Source organism: Microcebus murinus, chromosome 2, assembly GCF_040939455.1.
Source record: "Microcebus murinus isolate Inina chromosome 2, M.murinus_Inina_mat1.0, whole genome shotgun sequence".
Taxonomy (NCBI): Eukaryota; Metazoa; Chordata; class Mammalia; order Primates; family Cheirogaleidae; genus Microcebus; species Microcebus murinus.
Window position 1 is genome coordinate 104,906,471 of NC_134105.1, and position 16,908 is coordinate 104,923,378.

The following is a 16,908-nucleotide window of genomic DNA, read 5'->3' on the forward strand; positions in this document are numbered from 1 at the left end:
TGACTTTGAGCTAGGCCTCAAAGATTAGGAATTTGATTAGGAATTTGCCAAATTCGGAGAGACTACATTTTGGCGTAGGTTATATGCTAAGAAGTGATAAAGCCAAAATTTGAACTCAGGCCTCTGCGCATTAAGTTAAAGAAGACTATTGTAATTACATCTTTGATTTGCTGTTACTGAATTTGCCCAAATTCCAGACATCTATGATCTCTTAGAAATAAGATATTTGGATCTTATGTTACAGTATATCCAGGTCATTAAAATTTTGCAACAAAATATGCTATGTTCCAATAGGTAAAATATGCATGTTTTTCTTCCCACATGTTTCGTGATCCTATTTCAAAGCATATGCAAAGTCTCCCTGCAGGGAAGTACAGCATGCAGCTAAAAGGCCCAGGTCCACATCCTGCCCTGCTGTTCACCAGTCATGAGAACCTGGACAATCCCCTGAACCCTGAGCCTCAGTTTCCTCAATTGTAAGATGGGATAACATGACTGCCATGCTAACACCAGAGGCATGGAATGGTGGCTTATCATTAGAAGACACCTTCGGTTCCCAGAGTTCTGCATAACAGTTGGCTGTCCTTATGTCCATGACAATGCATTTCATGCGTTTTGCCTTTATAACTGTTGCCTCTCAGCATAGTTTCCGCCTGTCATAGGAGTCCCTCTGGTCCTGTCCATAGGCACACCAGGTCCTTCTGGCATGGGACGGGGGGCCATTCTGCAATGTCCTGTTGTGATAAAAGAGCCATGCAGGCCTCAGCCACAGTCTTGTCAATTTGTTTCCACAGCAAATCCAAACTTGTTGCAACACAGCAACTAGATTCCAGTTGGTATTTACCCTACAATGCATTCCACTCTGAAATGCAGTCAGAGTAATAGTCCAGATTCTGTCAGACTAATACTTTCCTCTGTTGTTCTTATTGTTAGGAGAGAATCTTGTCACAAGTTCTTAAAGATGTTTCAAGATGTTTAAGTGTCCAGGCCATTATTATATATATGCACAGTTGCAGTGCAACAAACATGTTTCAAAACTATTTTCCAATTTAGTAAAACCAATTTAGTTAAAACCAAGAGTTCTACCCATTTCTCCACTTTGTTGCATCACAATAGCCAGTGTGGAAGAGGCCTAATCAGGCTTCTTAATTCTTATTGCAACAAATCTCTTGGGCCTCTCATTCAGTCCACCATGCAGATGCTAGTTGCAATAATACCACCAGGGTTCCCTTTGTTGCAAAAATCTCCCAGGCCTTGGTTGCAATTTAATATCCAAGTTCTCCTTACAATAACATCATCAACCAATTTACAGCTGTCCCTAACAACCAAGCCAAGAGCTGCAGAGGGTCAGTTACACAGACAGGCATAAGCCTGGTTCCCCTGGGATTCAGGTCTAACTTACTGTTTTGCAGACTTTAATGTGCAAACAAATCACCTGGGAATCTTCTTAAAAGGTAGATTCTAATTCAATAGTTTTGGAGTGTGTGTATTTCTAACAAGCTCCAAGATGCTGAGGCTGCTGTTGCTGCTGCTTAGAACCACAATTTGAGTCATGAGAGGGTCGAAAACAACACAAGTCATACCCCCCCCCAACCTGCCAGCTCAGCTAGAACCAATTCAAAATTGGTCTTGGTGAAATTATTCTGTTGATGCTGGTGTGTGCTTCTACATTTGTGTGGGGAAGCAGGTCAGGATAGAAGCTAGGGGACTTGGGGCCCCAAAGCAGATAAGGCTTGTGGGTGCAGATCTGGCTCTAGGGTTCTGAAGTGCCTCTCTAGAGGAGTGAGGTCAGGCAAGATAGTGGTGAACTTATTTTTGTACGTTTCAGGAAGGGGGAGTTGACAGCAGCAGGAAAACATAGACTTTAGAGTAATGGAGGAAGGGGCAGTGCAGTGTAGTGGAAACAACCTGGTTTTGGCTTTAGGGCTTTAGATAAGTGACTTAACTAGAATTTCTAAACAAAATTTTCTTCCACTCTAAAAAAAAATAATACAAAACCTCACCTGCTCGTTAGGTTCCAGGGAAACATCCACTTCCTTCCCTTTAACTCCAAAGAGAGTAAAGGGGTTTGTCCCTCAGCACCATGTGACCTGCTGCCATCATGACTTCTTGGCCCCAGTTACATCCTCTGTAATATGGAAGACAAAAGGATTGTTAGATTAGACCAGTGGGTTTCTTTTCCCTTTCTTTCTTTCTTTCTTTCTTTCTTTCTTTCTTTCTTTCTTTCTTTCTTTCTTTCTTTCTTTCTTTCTTTCTTTCTTTCTTTTCTTTCTTCTTCTTTTTTTTTTTTTGTTGTTGTTCCCTGCCTTTCCTTCCTTCCTTCCTTTTTCTTTCTTTCTTTCTTTTTTTTTTTTTTTGAGACAGTGTCTCCCTCTGTTGCCCAGGCTAAAGTGCAGCAGTGTCATCATAGCTCACAGCAACCTCAAAGTCTGGGGCTCAAACAATCCTTCTTCCTCAGCCTCCCTGGCCCTACACGTGTGCCACCACACCCAGCTAATTTTTAAATTTTGTGTAGACACAGGGTCTTGCTATGTTGCCTGGTGGTTTTCAAAACTGTGTTTCCTTTGGGGGGAGGGGAGGAAAGGGCATTTATTGAAACCTTAAAATCTGTACCCCCATAATATGCCGGAAAAAAACAAACAAACTGTGTTTCCATTGCCCCCTCCCACTCATGCCACCCCAAATAAAAGAGCAGCCCTGCTTTTATGCATTTTATGTGGAGTCAGAGTGATTAAGAGTATGGGCTGTGGAGTTAGAGATGACAAGGTTTCAGTACTGGGTCCAGCACTGACAGTAACTTTAAGAAAGCTAGTGGCCTGGCACGGTGGCTCATGCCTGCAATCCTAGCACTCTGGGAGGCCGAGGCAGGAGGATCGGTCAAGGTCAGGAGTTCAAGACCAGCCTGAGCAAGAGCAAGACCCCATCTCTACTAAAATATAGAAAGAAATTAGCTGGAGCTAGGCTGATGACACGGCACTCACTCTAGCCTAGGCAACAAAGTGAGACTCTGTCTCAAAAAAAAAAAAACAAAAGCTATTTAACTGTTCCAAGTCTCAGTTTCCATGTCCATAAAATGTAGTTGTGATGAGGACTGAGCAAATTAATGCACTTAAGGTTCTTTGAACAGAGCATAGAACATAATAAGTATTTGGTAAAATTGGTTATCATTTATCATATGATATCATTTATGTTATCATTTATCATTGTCATTATATTAGATTTTGAATAATATTTGGTTTGAAAATATGGATTCCTTCAATGTGAGCTTCCAAGGTACAGGAATTATGCCCTGACAAAGCTGGCAGTACCACAGGGTGAGAGTGGATAGGAAGGGCTGAGGAGTCAGCTTACTTGAGTTTGAATCCCAGTTCCACCATTTACCTCTTGTATGTCTCACAGCAAGTTATTCAACTTTCTGTGTCTCAGTTTTCTCATCTATAAAGGGGGATGTTGATAAACCAATTAATATATGTGATATATATATAATGCTTAGAACAGTGCCCGGCACACAGTAGGTACTATTAGTTACTATGTGTTAGCTATTAGCTGTTAGTACAGTAGTGTTAGCTATTTTTCTTTAAAATGCTGGGCATTTTAAAGGCTGGGCACGGTGGCTCACACCTGTAATCCTAGAACTCTGGGAGGCCGAGGCGGGCAGGATTGCTCGAGGTCAGGAGTTCGAAACCAGCCTGAGCAAGAGTGAGACCCCCGTCTCTACTATAAATACAAAGAAATTAATTGGCCAACTAATATATATAGAAAAAATTAGCTGGGCATGGTGGCACATGCCTGTAGTCCCAGCTACTCGGGAGGCTAAGGCAGAAGGATCGCTTGAGCCCAGGAGTTTGAGGTTCCTGTGAGCTAGGCTGATGCCATGGCACTCACTCTAGCCTGGGCAACAAAGCAAGACTATGTCTCAAAAATAAAATAAAATAAAATAAAATAAAAATAAAAGAAGGGAAAATCATCAAAGTCATTCTCTAAGACTCTACTGTCCAACATATGTGGCTATTTACATTTAAATTTTAATTGATTAAAATTAAATCCAATTAAATATTCATTTCCTCAGTTGTATTAGCCACATTGCCAATGCTTAGTGGGCTCATATAACTGGTGGCTGCTGTATTGGACAGTACAGATATAAAACATTCCTATCATCAAGGAAAGTTCTGTTGGATACCTTTGTTCCAGGGCAATGGCTGTCAACTGGAGCTACACATTAGAGTCACTTGAGCAATTAAAAAAATACTAATGCCTGGGCCAGAGTCCCCAGAATTTAGATTTAATTGGCTGACAGTGGGAGCCATAAAAGGGTTTGGGCAGGAGAGAAACATGAGCAGAGGTGAGCTTCTAGAAGCTTTATCTGGCAGCAGCACAGAGGTGGAGGGGCCTGGAATTGCCAGGCCATGGGAGGGAGGATAGCAGTGATCCTGGCTGAGCAATGTGAGCACTTGCGTGTGGAGGGACTATGAAGTCTCCCAGGGAGCTGTATTCCTGGGTTCTTTTTACAGCTCTTTTCAGGAATTGTGGTGACAGTGGCTCCTTAGCCCTCAGAGGAGAGAATTTCAAACTTAGTAGAGCAGAAAGTGGTCAAAGCACCTTAAGATCCTCATGAGTTCCAGATTGCCACTTTAGGAAATTCAGTTTAGGCGAGGGGTGGTGGCTCATGGCTGGAATCCCAGCACTTTGGGAGGCTGAGGTGAGAGAATCACTTGAATTCAGCAGTTTGAGACCAACTTGGGCAACATTGTGAGACCCCCGTCTCTACAAAAAAATATAAAAAACACAGCCAGGCGTGGTGGTGCGCGCTTGTAGCCTCAGCTACTTGGGAGGCTGAAGCAGGAGGAACACTTGAAGTCCTGGAGTTTGAGGTTGCAGTGAACTATGATCCTGCCACTACACTCTAGCCTGGGTGACAGAGCAAGATGCTGTCTCAAAAAAAAAAAAAATTCAGCTTAATTTTTGTGTAGGTAATATATGCCTATACAAAACTTAGGAGGTAAAGAAGATAATTTACTGAGAAGTCATCTCCATGTTACCCCTGTCCCTTACAACCCAATTTTCTTCTTCTTCTTCTTTTTGAGACAGAGTCTTAATCTGTCACCCAGGCTAGAGTGCCGTAGCTTCAGCCTATCTCACAATGATCTCAAACTCCTCGGCTCAAGTGATCCTCTTGCCTCAGCTTCCGGAGTACCTAGGACTACAGGTGTGCACTGACTAATTTTTCTATTTTTTTAAATAGAGACGGGGTCTCACTCTTGCTCAGACTGGTCTCGAACTCCTGAGCTCAAGCAATTCACCTGCCTCAGCCACCCAGAGTGCTAGGATTACTGGCGTAAACCACTGCGCCCAGCCCCCAATTTTCTTTCTTTTTTTTTTTTTTTTGAGACAGAGTCTCACTTTGTCGCCCAGGCTAGAGTGAGTGCTGTGGTGTCAGCCTAGCTCACAGCAACCTCAGACTCCTGGGCTCAAGCAATCCTCCTGCCTCAGCCTTCCGAGTAGCTGGGACTACAGGCATGTGCCACCATGCCCGGCTCATTTTTTCTATATATATTAGTTGGCCAATTAATTTCTTTCTATTTGTAGTAGAGACGGGGTCTCACTCTTGCTCAGGCTGGTTTTGAACTCCTGATCTCGAGCAATCCGCTCACCTCGGCCTCCCAGAGAGCTAGGATTACAGGTGTGAGCCACCGTGCCCGGCCTCAATTTTCTTTTTAAAGGCAGAAATATTACCAATTTTGTTTTTTCTTTATTTTTATTATTTATTTATTTATTTATTTTTGAGACATAGTGTCACTCTGTTGCCCAGGCTAGAGTGCTGTGGCTTCAGCCTAGCTCATAGCAACCTCAAACTCCTGGGCTCCAGTGATCCTCCTGCCTCAGTCTCCTAAGTAGCTGGTACTACAGACATGCGCCACCATTCCCGGCTAATATTTTTCTCTATATATATTTTTTAGTTGGCCAATTAATTTCTTTCTATTTCTAGTAGAGACAGGATCTCACTCTTGCTCAGGCTGGTTTCGAACTCCTGACCTTGAGTGATCCTCCTGCCTCGGCCTCCCAGAGTGCTAGGATTACAGGCATGAGCCACCTCTACGGGCCAAAATATTACCAATTTGGTATGTATTCTTCCAGTAATATTCTCTCTGTATGATTTTCAAGCAAATGCAGAGATACCTATTTTCTCTACACAGATTGCAACATACCATATACACTGCACTTTACTCTTTTTCACCTTGAGATGTCTTCGTATTAGTACATGAAATCCACCCCATTCATTTTAATGGTAATAGTTCACGATATTTCTGTGTCATAAATTCTTTTTTTTTTTTTGAGACAGAGTCTTGCTTTGTTGCCCAGGCTAGAATGAGTGCCGTGGCATCAGCCTAGCTCACAGCAACCTCAAACTCCTGGGCTCAAGCAATCCTGCTGCCTCAGCCTCCCAAATAGCTGGGATTATAGGCATGCGCCACCATGCTCCGCTAATTTTTTCTATATATATTAGTTGGCCAATTAATTTCTTTCTATTTTTAGCAGAGATGGGGTCTTGCTCTTGCTCAGGCTGGTTTCGAACTCCTGACCTCGAGCAATCCGCCTGCCTCGGCCTCCCAGAGTGCTAGGACTACAGGCATGAACCACCGTGCCCGGCCTAAAAGGAATATTCTTAAAATAGGAAAAAAAAACAATAGGCATGTTCAGTGTGGATTAATCTAGGGAATACAGAGTGAAAAAAAGGAAGTTATTACCTACAGTTTGATGCTCCCTTGATAAAGTTAAAAACAGCTAAAATTAAACAGTATATTTTCAGGAATACCTACATATGTGCTTTAAAACATATATGTATATATACGGAAACAGGTCTTTTAGGACAGTGGGTACCTAGTGTCCAGGGGAGGAGGGAGCTGATGGGAAAGGGGAACATAAGAAGCCATAAATTAGTGTGAACAGTTCTGGTGGTGATTTTATATATATAATATATATATTTTAAACATATAGGCCAGGCATGGTGGCTCATGCCTGTAATCCTAGCACTCTAGGAGGCTGAGGCAGGCAGATTGCTCAAGGTCAGGAGTTCGAAACCAGCCTGAGCAAGAGTGAGACCCTGTCTCTACTATAAATAGAAAGAAATTAATTGGCCAACTAATATATATAGAAAAAATGAGCCGGGCATGGTGGCGCATGCCTGTCGTCCCAGCTACTCAGGAGGCTGAGGCAGCAGGATTGCTTGAACCCAGGAGTTTGAGGTTGCTGTGAGCTAGGCTGACGCCACTGCACTCACTCTAGCCTGGGCAACAAAGTGAGACTCTGTCTCTAAATAAATAAATAAATAAACAAACATATATTTTTTTAATAGATAAATGAAGCAGCATCATGCATGGACCGATGATGAAATTAGATTAAAAACCAATGATTGTGTAACTCTACTTGAATTTTTTGTTTTGTTTTTTAAAGTCACATATGCCCATGGTTAAAGAAGCAGAGTTGTACAGTTTTAATGAAAAACAGTGATCTCAGCTACCACTCTGTTTCTCCTCTCCAGAGACAACAGTCAACATTCAAACTATTTTAACTAATTATTAGTTCTTTACCTCCATATCTCTAAACAACATGCTTTTTTTTTTTTAAGATTTCATGTCTAAGCTTAAACAACATGCTTTTATGGCTACTTCTTTTTTTTTTTTTTTTTTTTTCTGAGACAGAATCTCACTCTGTTGCTCGGGCTAGAGTGCCGTGGCATCAGCCTAGCTCACAGCAACCTCAAACTCCTGGGCTCAAGCAATTCTCCTGCCTCAGCCTCCCGAGTAGCTGGGACTACAGGCACGCACCACCATGCGTGGCCAATTTTTTCTATATATGTTTTTAGTTGGCCAATTAATTTCTTTTAATTCTTAGTACAGACAGGGTCTTGCTCTTGCTCAGGCTGGTTTCGAACCCCTGACTTTGAGCCATCTGCCTGCCTCAGCCTCCCAGAGTGCTAGGATTACAGGTGTGAGCCACATCTGGCCTATGGCTACTTCTTGATTTACTCAGTTTTAGGCATTATCTGTCAGCAAAACATATGGAACATAAGAATTTAGCTCTTTGCTCTGTCTGACTCAGCCTCATAGACTCTTCCTATCCCCAAACTCCCATTGTCCCATGAGAGTTACACCATAATTTTTGTTGTATTGATATACAGCATTCACGTATCAGTCACATATGAGCCATGTAGTAAACCATGATTACCTTTCCTTTTATGTACATTTTATTTTCCTTAAGTTGTTAACTGTTTGGGTTTTTGGTTTGCTAATTTTCTAGGCTCTTATTCACTCATTCAGCCATGAATTCTCCACTATTTCATTAGCTTCTCAAAATACTGAGACACATCAGATATACTCTCGATTTCAAATTCTTGCTGGTATCTCTCCTGAAGCCTTCTGTTCCCACCCAGCCTGGTTGGAGCCTTCTGCATCTGGAGCACAGCTGTCCTGAAATTTCCCCTTTGCACCATCCTGGGGATTCCTTTCACCCTTCTCTTGTGTCGGAGACTGTGTTTCTCTTTCATGGTTTAATCCCCTTTTTTGAGGTAGCATATCCTTTAGTAACTTCCTGAGAAAAGGCCATTAGACCAGAAAGTTTTTGAGAACTTACGTGTCTGAAAATGTCTTTATTCTGCCCTTGCATTTGACTGATAGTTTCGCTCAGTGCTGAATTCTGGGCTGGAAGTATTTTTCCTTCAGATCTTTGAAGCCCTTGCTCCATTGTCATCTAGCTTCCAGTATGGCCGTTACCAAGTTCGAAGCCACTCTGTCCTCACCCATTTTGAGAGATCTGTTTCTTTTCTTTGGGAGCTTGTAGAATCTTCTCTCTCTCTCTAGTATTCTGAAATTTCATGAGGGTGTGGGTCCATTTTTATCCATTTTACTGGGGAGTGAGTGGGCCTTTTGAATCTGAAAACTCTTGTCTGTCATTTCTGGGAAGTTTTCTGTAATTATTTTGTTGATGATTTCCTCCCCTCTATTTTTTCTGTTCTGTTTTTCTGAACTCTTATTATTCAGATATTGGATTTTCTGGGCTGCTTCTCTGATTTTCTTTGTTTGTGTGTGTGAAGAGCTATCACAGTATGCATGATTTTCTTTTGTCTTCCAACTCTTCTAGTGAGAATTTTATTTATGCTTTTATATTTTTATTTCCCAAGAGCTCTGTTTTGTTCTCTGCATGTTACTTCCTTTTTAAAATTTTTTTTTTTTTTTTTTTTTTGAGACAGAGTCTCACTTTGTTGCCCAGGCTAGAGTGAGTGCCGTGGCGTCAGCCTGGCTCACAGCAACCTCAATCTCCTGGGCTCAGCGATCCTATTGCCTCAGCCTCCCGAGTAGCTGGGACTACAGGCATGTGCCACCATGCCCGGCTAATTTTTTGTATATATATTTTTTAGTTGGTCAATTAATTTCTTTCTATTTTTGGTAGAGATGGGGTCTCGCTCAGGCTGGTTTCGAACTCCTGAGCTTGAGCAGTCCGCCCTCCTTGGCCTCCCAGAGTGCTAGGATTACAGGCGTGAGCCACCGTGCCCGGCTAAAATTTTTATTTACTTTTTTTTTTTTTTTTTAGAGATGGGGGTCTTTCTATGTTGCCCAGGCTGGATTTGAACTCCAAGAGATCCTCCTGCCTCAGTCTTCAGGGTCAATGGGACTACAGGTGTGCACTGCCATACCTGGCTTGCATGTTACTTTCTTTATGGTATTCTTTTCCTGTTTCATATATAGAGTATTTTCTCTCTTTTTTTTAATTTTTATTTTTGAGACAGAATCTTGCTTTGTTGGCCAGGCTAGAGTGCCCTGGTGTCAGCCTAGCTCACAGCAACCTCAAACTCCTGGGCTCAAGCGATCCTCCTGCCTCAGCCACCCAAGTAGCTGGGACTACAGGCATGCGCCACCATGCCCGGCTAATTTTTTCTATATATATTACTTGGCCAATTAATTTCTTTCTATTTATAGTAGAGATGAGACGGGGTCTCGCTCTTACTCAGGCTGGTTTGGAACTCCTGACCTCGAGCAATCTGCCCGCCTCGGCCTCCCAGAGTGCTAGGATTACAGGCGTGAGACACTGCGCCGGGCCAGTATTTCTTTTTATTTGAGAAAATTATTGATGGATATTACAAGTTTTCTCCTTCCTTCACTTTCTCTATTTTTGTTTACTTGTTTCATCTTTATCACTCAGAGGCTTTCTTCAATATGCAACCCTTGGTGCCTGCTCATGTTTAAGAGTAGGGGTCTACAAAAGCCACTCTGTACCTCCGGGCATGTGGTTGGGGCTTGCCAACTGAAAAGTTTACATCAGGGTTATCTGGTTGGGAAGTTTGTAGGGGGAATACTTGGTATCAGATCCAACAGGTCTTTCCTTTTGGGCTAAACAGATTTTCCATGGAGATTTTTTCCAATATCCTCTCTGGACCATAAAGACTTGGTGGCCTATCTTTTGGGAAACATGGGGCTGGGGGGGTGTCTCAGTATTACATATTTCTTTAATCACCCTGATTTCTGTATAGTACCCATACCCTTGACCATGCCTGGTTTTCCCTACAGCAGAAACCCATTGTTTTATTCCTTTTTGAGCAAAAAACCTCTTGTTTATTTTTTCTGGGGCATGAAGTAGGGTAGGGTATATAAGGATCTATCTTTTTCTTAAACAGCTTTTAAACAGCCCTCATTTTTGTTCTCCTCCCTCTCTTTCACTTCCAGAACTACTAGATGCCACCACTCCTGAGCCCTCTGAGGCTTCTGTAGCATAGATCAGATTGATTCTCAACCCTGCCTGAGGCCAGCTTGGTTCTCAGCTCTGTTGATGTGCCAAGTCAGGTATCTCTGGTGCATCTGCTTTCTGCCTTCCAAAATGTTGTTACTGTGTTGTCTCTTCCTCTGAACTCCCCATCTTTGTGGGTTTAAGTCTTTTCAAAATTATCTGTAATGCCTTTTAAAAAAAAATCCCTTTATTGAAGTTTTAGTAGTTTTTTTAGGAAGGAAACAGATATGTCTATTCATTTCACTATCTTTTACTGGAAGAATTTATTATTAGTTTTGAAAAGATAATACATGTGCTGGTTACAAATTTCTAAAGGTATAAAAACAGGTGCACAATGAGAAATAAGTCCCTTTGCCTTCCCTGTCCTGAAGTTTCTATTATCAATTTCTCACTTGAAAACAGCCTTTTGAGGGCAGAGTATATACCTAATAAGACGAATCAGAATCTTCACAGTAAGAAGAACTAGCTTAGATAATAACTGGTAAACAAGGCAGAGAAGCTCCTTTAGGGGCTTCTCTGCAGGGCAGCAAGATGTATTGACAAGTAACAAGGACAGTCATTTCTCTTAGTTCTAAATCATTTCACTGTGTGTTAATGTCAGATGTTTCTCGCAGAAGTAGGACAGGGCTCCCTAATACTTTATTTATTTTTCAAAGGAGGAAAGTGAGATTCAGAGAAGGGAAGTGACTGCCTGAAGTCACCAGAGAGTAGGTTGGGGAACCTAGATTCGAAAGCAGGTTTTAGAAGTCAGCATTGTACAAGGCATACCAGCTGTGAGATAAAACTTGATGGTCTAGTTTCTCAATGTGGCCCTCAGTGTGCCTGCTTTGCAATCAACTGAGGAGTTTCTTAAAGATCTAGACTTCTGGGCCCCACCCCACACCTACTGAAAGAAATCTCTTAGGCTGGAATTTAGGATTTGTATTTTTCAGAAGCTCTCCTAGTGATGTTTATGCACATTTAAGTTTGAGCAGAGATGCACAGAAAAAATGCTCTGGGCATCCAAAGCAGGGAGGAAATACATCTAAGAAGGCAGCATATGAGTTTGTCTCTGAAGGCCGGGTGAGATTTAAACACATGGAGAGAGGTGGGGAAGAGGGGCCCCATGTCAGACTTGTCTGATGGAGGATTCAAGCTTGGGGCTTTCACTGTCCCTCTTCATTGTTGTCATCATCATCATTCCCCACTTCATTATGTTTTCCATCTTCCTCTTCAGCCTCTTCCCAAAATCTCAACGGCTTTTTTGCAGGCTGAGCTAAATACAATTTTCTGTTCTCTGGTAGCAGGGAGGTGGATTAGCATGTAAAGGACACACATAACCACGGCTGACAAGTAGAGGGCACTCAGTCCCAGGGTCCCAGGAAGGGACAAAGATGGACAAACAAGAAGAGAACAGACACTAGAACAATGTCTGGCACATAGTATGTAGTCAATAAATGTTGACAGGGGGATGGGTTTGTGGATGAATGGATGGATGGATGGTTAAATTAGTCAATCCATCTCTATCTCTCAGATTGTGCAGCCTACTCAAAGACCCACCAAGGCTGTGATTATAAGCAAAAAAAAAAAAAAAAAAAAAAAAAAGAAAGAAAAAGAAAAGGACACAAAATCGAAAGACCGATGCAGAGCACATCATCATGGGCAGACATAAATGAGCTGGAAAGGGATACCAATAAACATGGATAGATAAGAAAGGCACTTAAAGACAGATGTAACAAGGTCACACACAAAGGTATAAGAAACAGCACTTACAGACATAAAAGGATGCAAAGGACACTTGCAGATGGATAGGTGAGGGGCGCAGGCAGGTAGGAATGGACTCCGGTGACTCCTTAGTACTGTAAAAGGGCCTGAGCCATAGCCAGCCCCTTTACCCCACTGAGCTGAGGAGAAGAGATTAACTCCAAGTACCGTCCCTGGCTGGCAGGACCTTGCCCATCTTTCTGTCTCACTGGTCGCTGCAGAGGGAGGACAGGCCCCAGGCTCCAGGGTTAAGTGTACTCTGGCTGTGCACCCTGGTCATGGCAAGAGACAGCGCTTCTTCCCTCTCACGTCACATTTATTTCAGTTCTCAGATGCATAGTATTAGGCCTGTGGCCTCGCTTCTTTCTGGCTTGCAGCCCAATTTCGTGCAGGTCCCTCGGGCCCTTGCTCTTTTTGGGGTGTTTTATTCTAATTCCCAGTCCCAGCCTACTCTGGAGCTTCAGTTCATTTACAGATCACTTTCCCTTTAAGCTATTTCTCCTGATCCGCCACCTTCCCAGATGCCCTCTCACTCCCAACATCACTTGCAGTTTCTAAGAGCACCACATCTCCCAGAAACCTTAGCGGCCAAGGAGCTACCCTAGGAAACTTCAAGTACCGAAATGCTCTCCTACCCGTCTGCGTGACCGATGGGGCTTGTAGTCTCCTTGGAATTGCCAGGCGAGCAAAAAAACTACTCATCCCAGGAGCCCCTGCGTCAGAGGCGGGTTTCCCTCCTGTCTTTCTGCGCTCCCCTTAATCCTTCCTCGAACTCCAACTCCCGCCGTGCCTTGCGCTGAGATCCCTGCGGCGAAGAATGGGGCTGTGCCCAAAGTCTTCTCTGGGAGTTGTAGTTTCTATGTTGGTGAGGCGAGGAGGAGGCGGAGTGACTCGGCGGCCATTAGCTGTGTGTAGTTGCCCGGGACTGGGAGCTTAAGTGAAGAGGGAAGCTTTATTCGGTGGAAATCAACCGCAGCAATGGGTTTCTGCCAGGGTTAGCCCTAGAGTACGGAACAGGCGGACTTTTCGGTGCCCCGCCCCGCCCAGTGGCGGGGCCTACTAGGCCTCCGGGCATCCCCGGTCTCAAGTAGGCCTCGTCTGCCGGCAAGGGCGCTCCAAAGGCGGGAGGCGCCATGTCGCTGGTTGCTTACGCCAGCAGCGATGAGAGTGAGCCGGATGAGGCTGAGCCCGAGCCAGAGGAAGAGAAGGCGGCGGCACCTACATCTGGGCCCACTTTAGGAGGCTTGTTCGCTTCTCTCCCTGCGCCCAAGGGTCCGGCCTTGCTGCCTCCGCCCCCTCAGATGCTGGCCCCAGCTTTTCCCCCGCCGCTGTTGCTGCCCCCACCCACCGGAGACCCCAGGCTTCAGCCTCCTCCCCCCTTGCCCTTCGGCCTGGGAGGCTTCCCCCCACCTCCGGGCGCGAGCCCAGCTGAAGCGGCGGGAGTTGGGGAGGGGCTGGGATTGGGGCTGCCCTCGCCCCGAGGCCCTGGCCTCAGTCTGCCCCCTCCAATTGGCGGTGCCGGGCCCCCCCTGGGGCTTCCCAAGCCAAAGAAGAGGAAAGAGCCCGTGAAGATTGCGGCGCCGGAGCTGCATAAGGGAGATGTGAGTATCGGGGAGGGCACCCTCAAGCTGTCCATCGGGTTTGAGCTCAGTAGGAGGGACTTGTGGAGATTACGGAACTCTTTCCTATAAATGCATCTCTGAAGTCACTGAAATCCTCTTACAGTGTGATTAATTGAGCTGAAGTTTGTCAACTTTGGGGAGATAGGGTGTTCGTCCATGTGGGTTTCTCGAAGCTGGGCTTGCCTGCAGAAGGGCCACATATCATCACCTACCTGGCATTGCCAGGCCCAGGTCCAGGCTTAAGGACACTTGCTTGGTTCTGCTCCCTCTTTGCATCTTCACCTCAGGCTGTTTTTTTCCCCTCTTCCATACTGAGAACAGGATGAAATCTGGCAGCTGAAGAAATGACAGGAGACAGGACTTCTGAGCTCTTGCTGAACATCCGGGACCAATCTTTTTCTTTGCCTCTGAACATAAATGCATCAGGCCGGGAGAAAAAGGATAGGAATCCTGGATTCTGATTTTGAGGGGAGTTCGAGAAGAAATTGATTATTTGTTGAGTGCGTATCATTTGCCAGGCGTTGGTCCTTCTTTCAGTTATTACAGAACTCTGGGACATAACATACTATATATATATTTTTTTAGATAAAGTCTCTGTTTGCCCTGGGTAGAGTGCAGTGGTGTCATCATAGCTCACTGCAACCTCAAACTCCTGGGTTTAAGTAATCCTCCTGCCTCAGCCACCCAGGGACTAGAGGCGCATGCTACCACACCCGACTAATTTTTCTATTTTTGGTAGAGACAGGTCTCATTCTTGCTCAGGCTGGTCTCAAATTCCTGGTCTCAAGTGATTCTCCTGCCTCGGCCTCCCAGAGTGTTAGGATTACTGGTGTGAACCACTGGGCCGGGCCAGCATACTACTTTTTACAGATGAGAAACAGGTGTCCATCATATACGATCTTCCTGGGTAAAGGGCAGGGTGAAGATTAAGAGCTAAATCCGTCTAAACCTCAGACCTATGCCTCAATTTCACCATGTAGGTATTGTCAAACCTAGGTGAATTAGGATGCTTGGGGATTATTTCTAGAAGAAGCAACCAAACTTATGCTGTTTCTATATGTTGGAGCAGAAAAATACCACAAAGCCTCTTCTGGAGTGAAGGTTTTGGGTATAAACTTGACATTTAGCCTGGGGCAGGGAGTGTTTGCATTACCTGGGAGTTCTTTCCTTTCTCACCTCTGAGAAGTTAATTGGTCAGTCCCTGGGGCTCACCTTTGCCACCCTTAGAGAAGTTTATTTCCCTTACTGGGGCCTTTGCATTTGGTGATCCCTAAGTTTCTTCCCCCAGATATCCTAATGTTCTCTCCCTCACTTCATTCAAGTCTTGGCCTAAAGAGCTTGCTCTCAGTGAGGACTTCCCTATTTAAATTGCAACCTCCAATTGCTTACTACTCCCCATTCCCCTTCTTGGTTTTTTTTTTCTCCATAGCACTTACTAACATACTATATATTTTATTTGCCTCTCTCCTTCCACTAGTATACAAACTCCATGAAGGCAAGGTATTGGTGGTTCCCCAGCCCCTCCTATATCCCTAGTGGCTAAAACAATGATTGGCACATACTGAGTACCATAAATATTTTCAGAGAGAATGAACTATGGATTGAGTAAAATGAATATGGATTCTTTATGGAAAGAGGCTCCAGAATTTCCCTCCCTATCCAAGAATTTGTTCCAAATTTTCTTCTTTATCATTTCCCCCTTCTTTCACACCGGAGTCTGTCACTTGTAAGTTCAGGTTGAAGAATAAAGCCTTTTATTGCTCCACAGAAACTCTTGGCCTTGATTTAACTTGGGACAAGGAAAGGTCCCTGACAGACAGTAGAAAGGCTCAATTCTAGCTCTGTGGAGGTTGCATTAGAAAAAGTTGCTGGTAGAGGCTGGTAATCTTACATTTAGGATGACTGACTCTGGCAGAAAACTCTGAAGATTCCTAACTCTATCCCTGTGTTTTTTTTTTTTTTTTTTTTTGAGACAGAGTCACACTTTGTTGCCCAGGCTCGAGTGAGTGCCGTGGCATCAGCCTAGCTCACAGCAACCACAATCTCCTGGGCTTAAACGATCCTGCTGCCTCAGCCTCCCGAGTAGCTGGGACTACAGGCATGTGCCACCATGCCCAGCTAATTTTTTGTATATATATTTTTAGTTGGTCAATTAATTTTTCTTCTTTTTTTAAAAATATATAAATTTTATTCTTTTATTTTACTTTTGCTTTCTTTTTTTTTTTTTTTGAGACACAGTCTCACTTTGTTGCCCAGACTAGAGTGAATGCCGTGGCGTCAGCCTAGCTCACAGCAACCTCAAATTCCTGGGCTCAAGTGATCCTGCTGCCTCAGCCTCCCAAGTAGCTGGGACTACAGGCATGTGCCACCATGGCTGGCTAATTTTTTCTATATATATTAGTCGGCCAATTAATTTGTTTCTATTTTTAGTAGAGACAGGGTCTCACTCTTGCTCAGGCTGGTTTCGAACTCCTGACCTTGAGCAATCTGCCTGCCTCGGCCTCCCAGAGTGCTAGGATTACAGGTGTGAGCCACTGCGCCCAGCCTACTTTTTTTTTCCTTAACATTATACCCTGGATATGCTAAGAAATTTCTTTCTATTTATAGTAGAGACCGGGTCTCACTCTTGCTCAGGCTGGTTTCGAACTCCTGACCTCGAGCGTTCCTCCCGCCTCGGCCTCCCAGAGTGCTAGGATTATAGGCATGAGCCACCGGGCCCGGCCTCTATCCCTTTTTAGTAAGTATAACTCACTAAATTTCTGAG

The 16,908-nt window shown here is 44.1% G+C and overlaps 1 protein-coding gene and 1 long non-coding RNA gene across 2 annotated transcripts in view; one reads left to right on the plus strand and one right to left on the minus strand.

Moving 5' to 3' along the window:
• Positions 1-154: 154 nt before the first annotated feature.
• LOC142869583 (uncharacterized) lies at positions 155-13,311 on the minus strand. The gene is made up of 3 exons (XR_012918175.1): positions 12,532-13,311; positions 2,004-2,128; positions 155-734 (listed from the first exon to the last, which is right to left on the minus strand). It is a non-coding gene; the product is annotated as an uncharacterized LOC142869583 (long non-coding RNA).
• A 106-nt stretch (positions 13,312-13,417) lies between these two features.
• Positions 13,418-16,908, plus strand: part of PRCC (proline rich mitotic checkpoint control factor) — a 30,098-nt gene continuing 26,607 nt past the window's right edge. Inside the window, exon 1 of the mRNA XM_012767692.3 lies at positions 13,418-14,123. Coding sequence (XP_012623146.1) covers positions 13,656-14,123 — 468 coding nt within the window. The 5' untranslated portion in view covers positions 13,418-13,655. The remainder of the gene's footprint in view (positions 14,124-16,908) is intronic.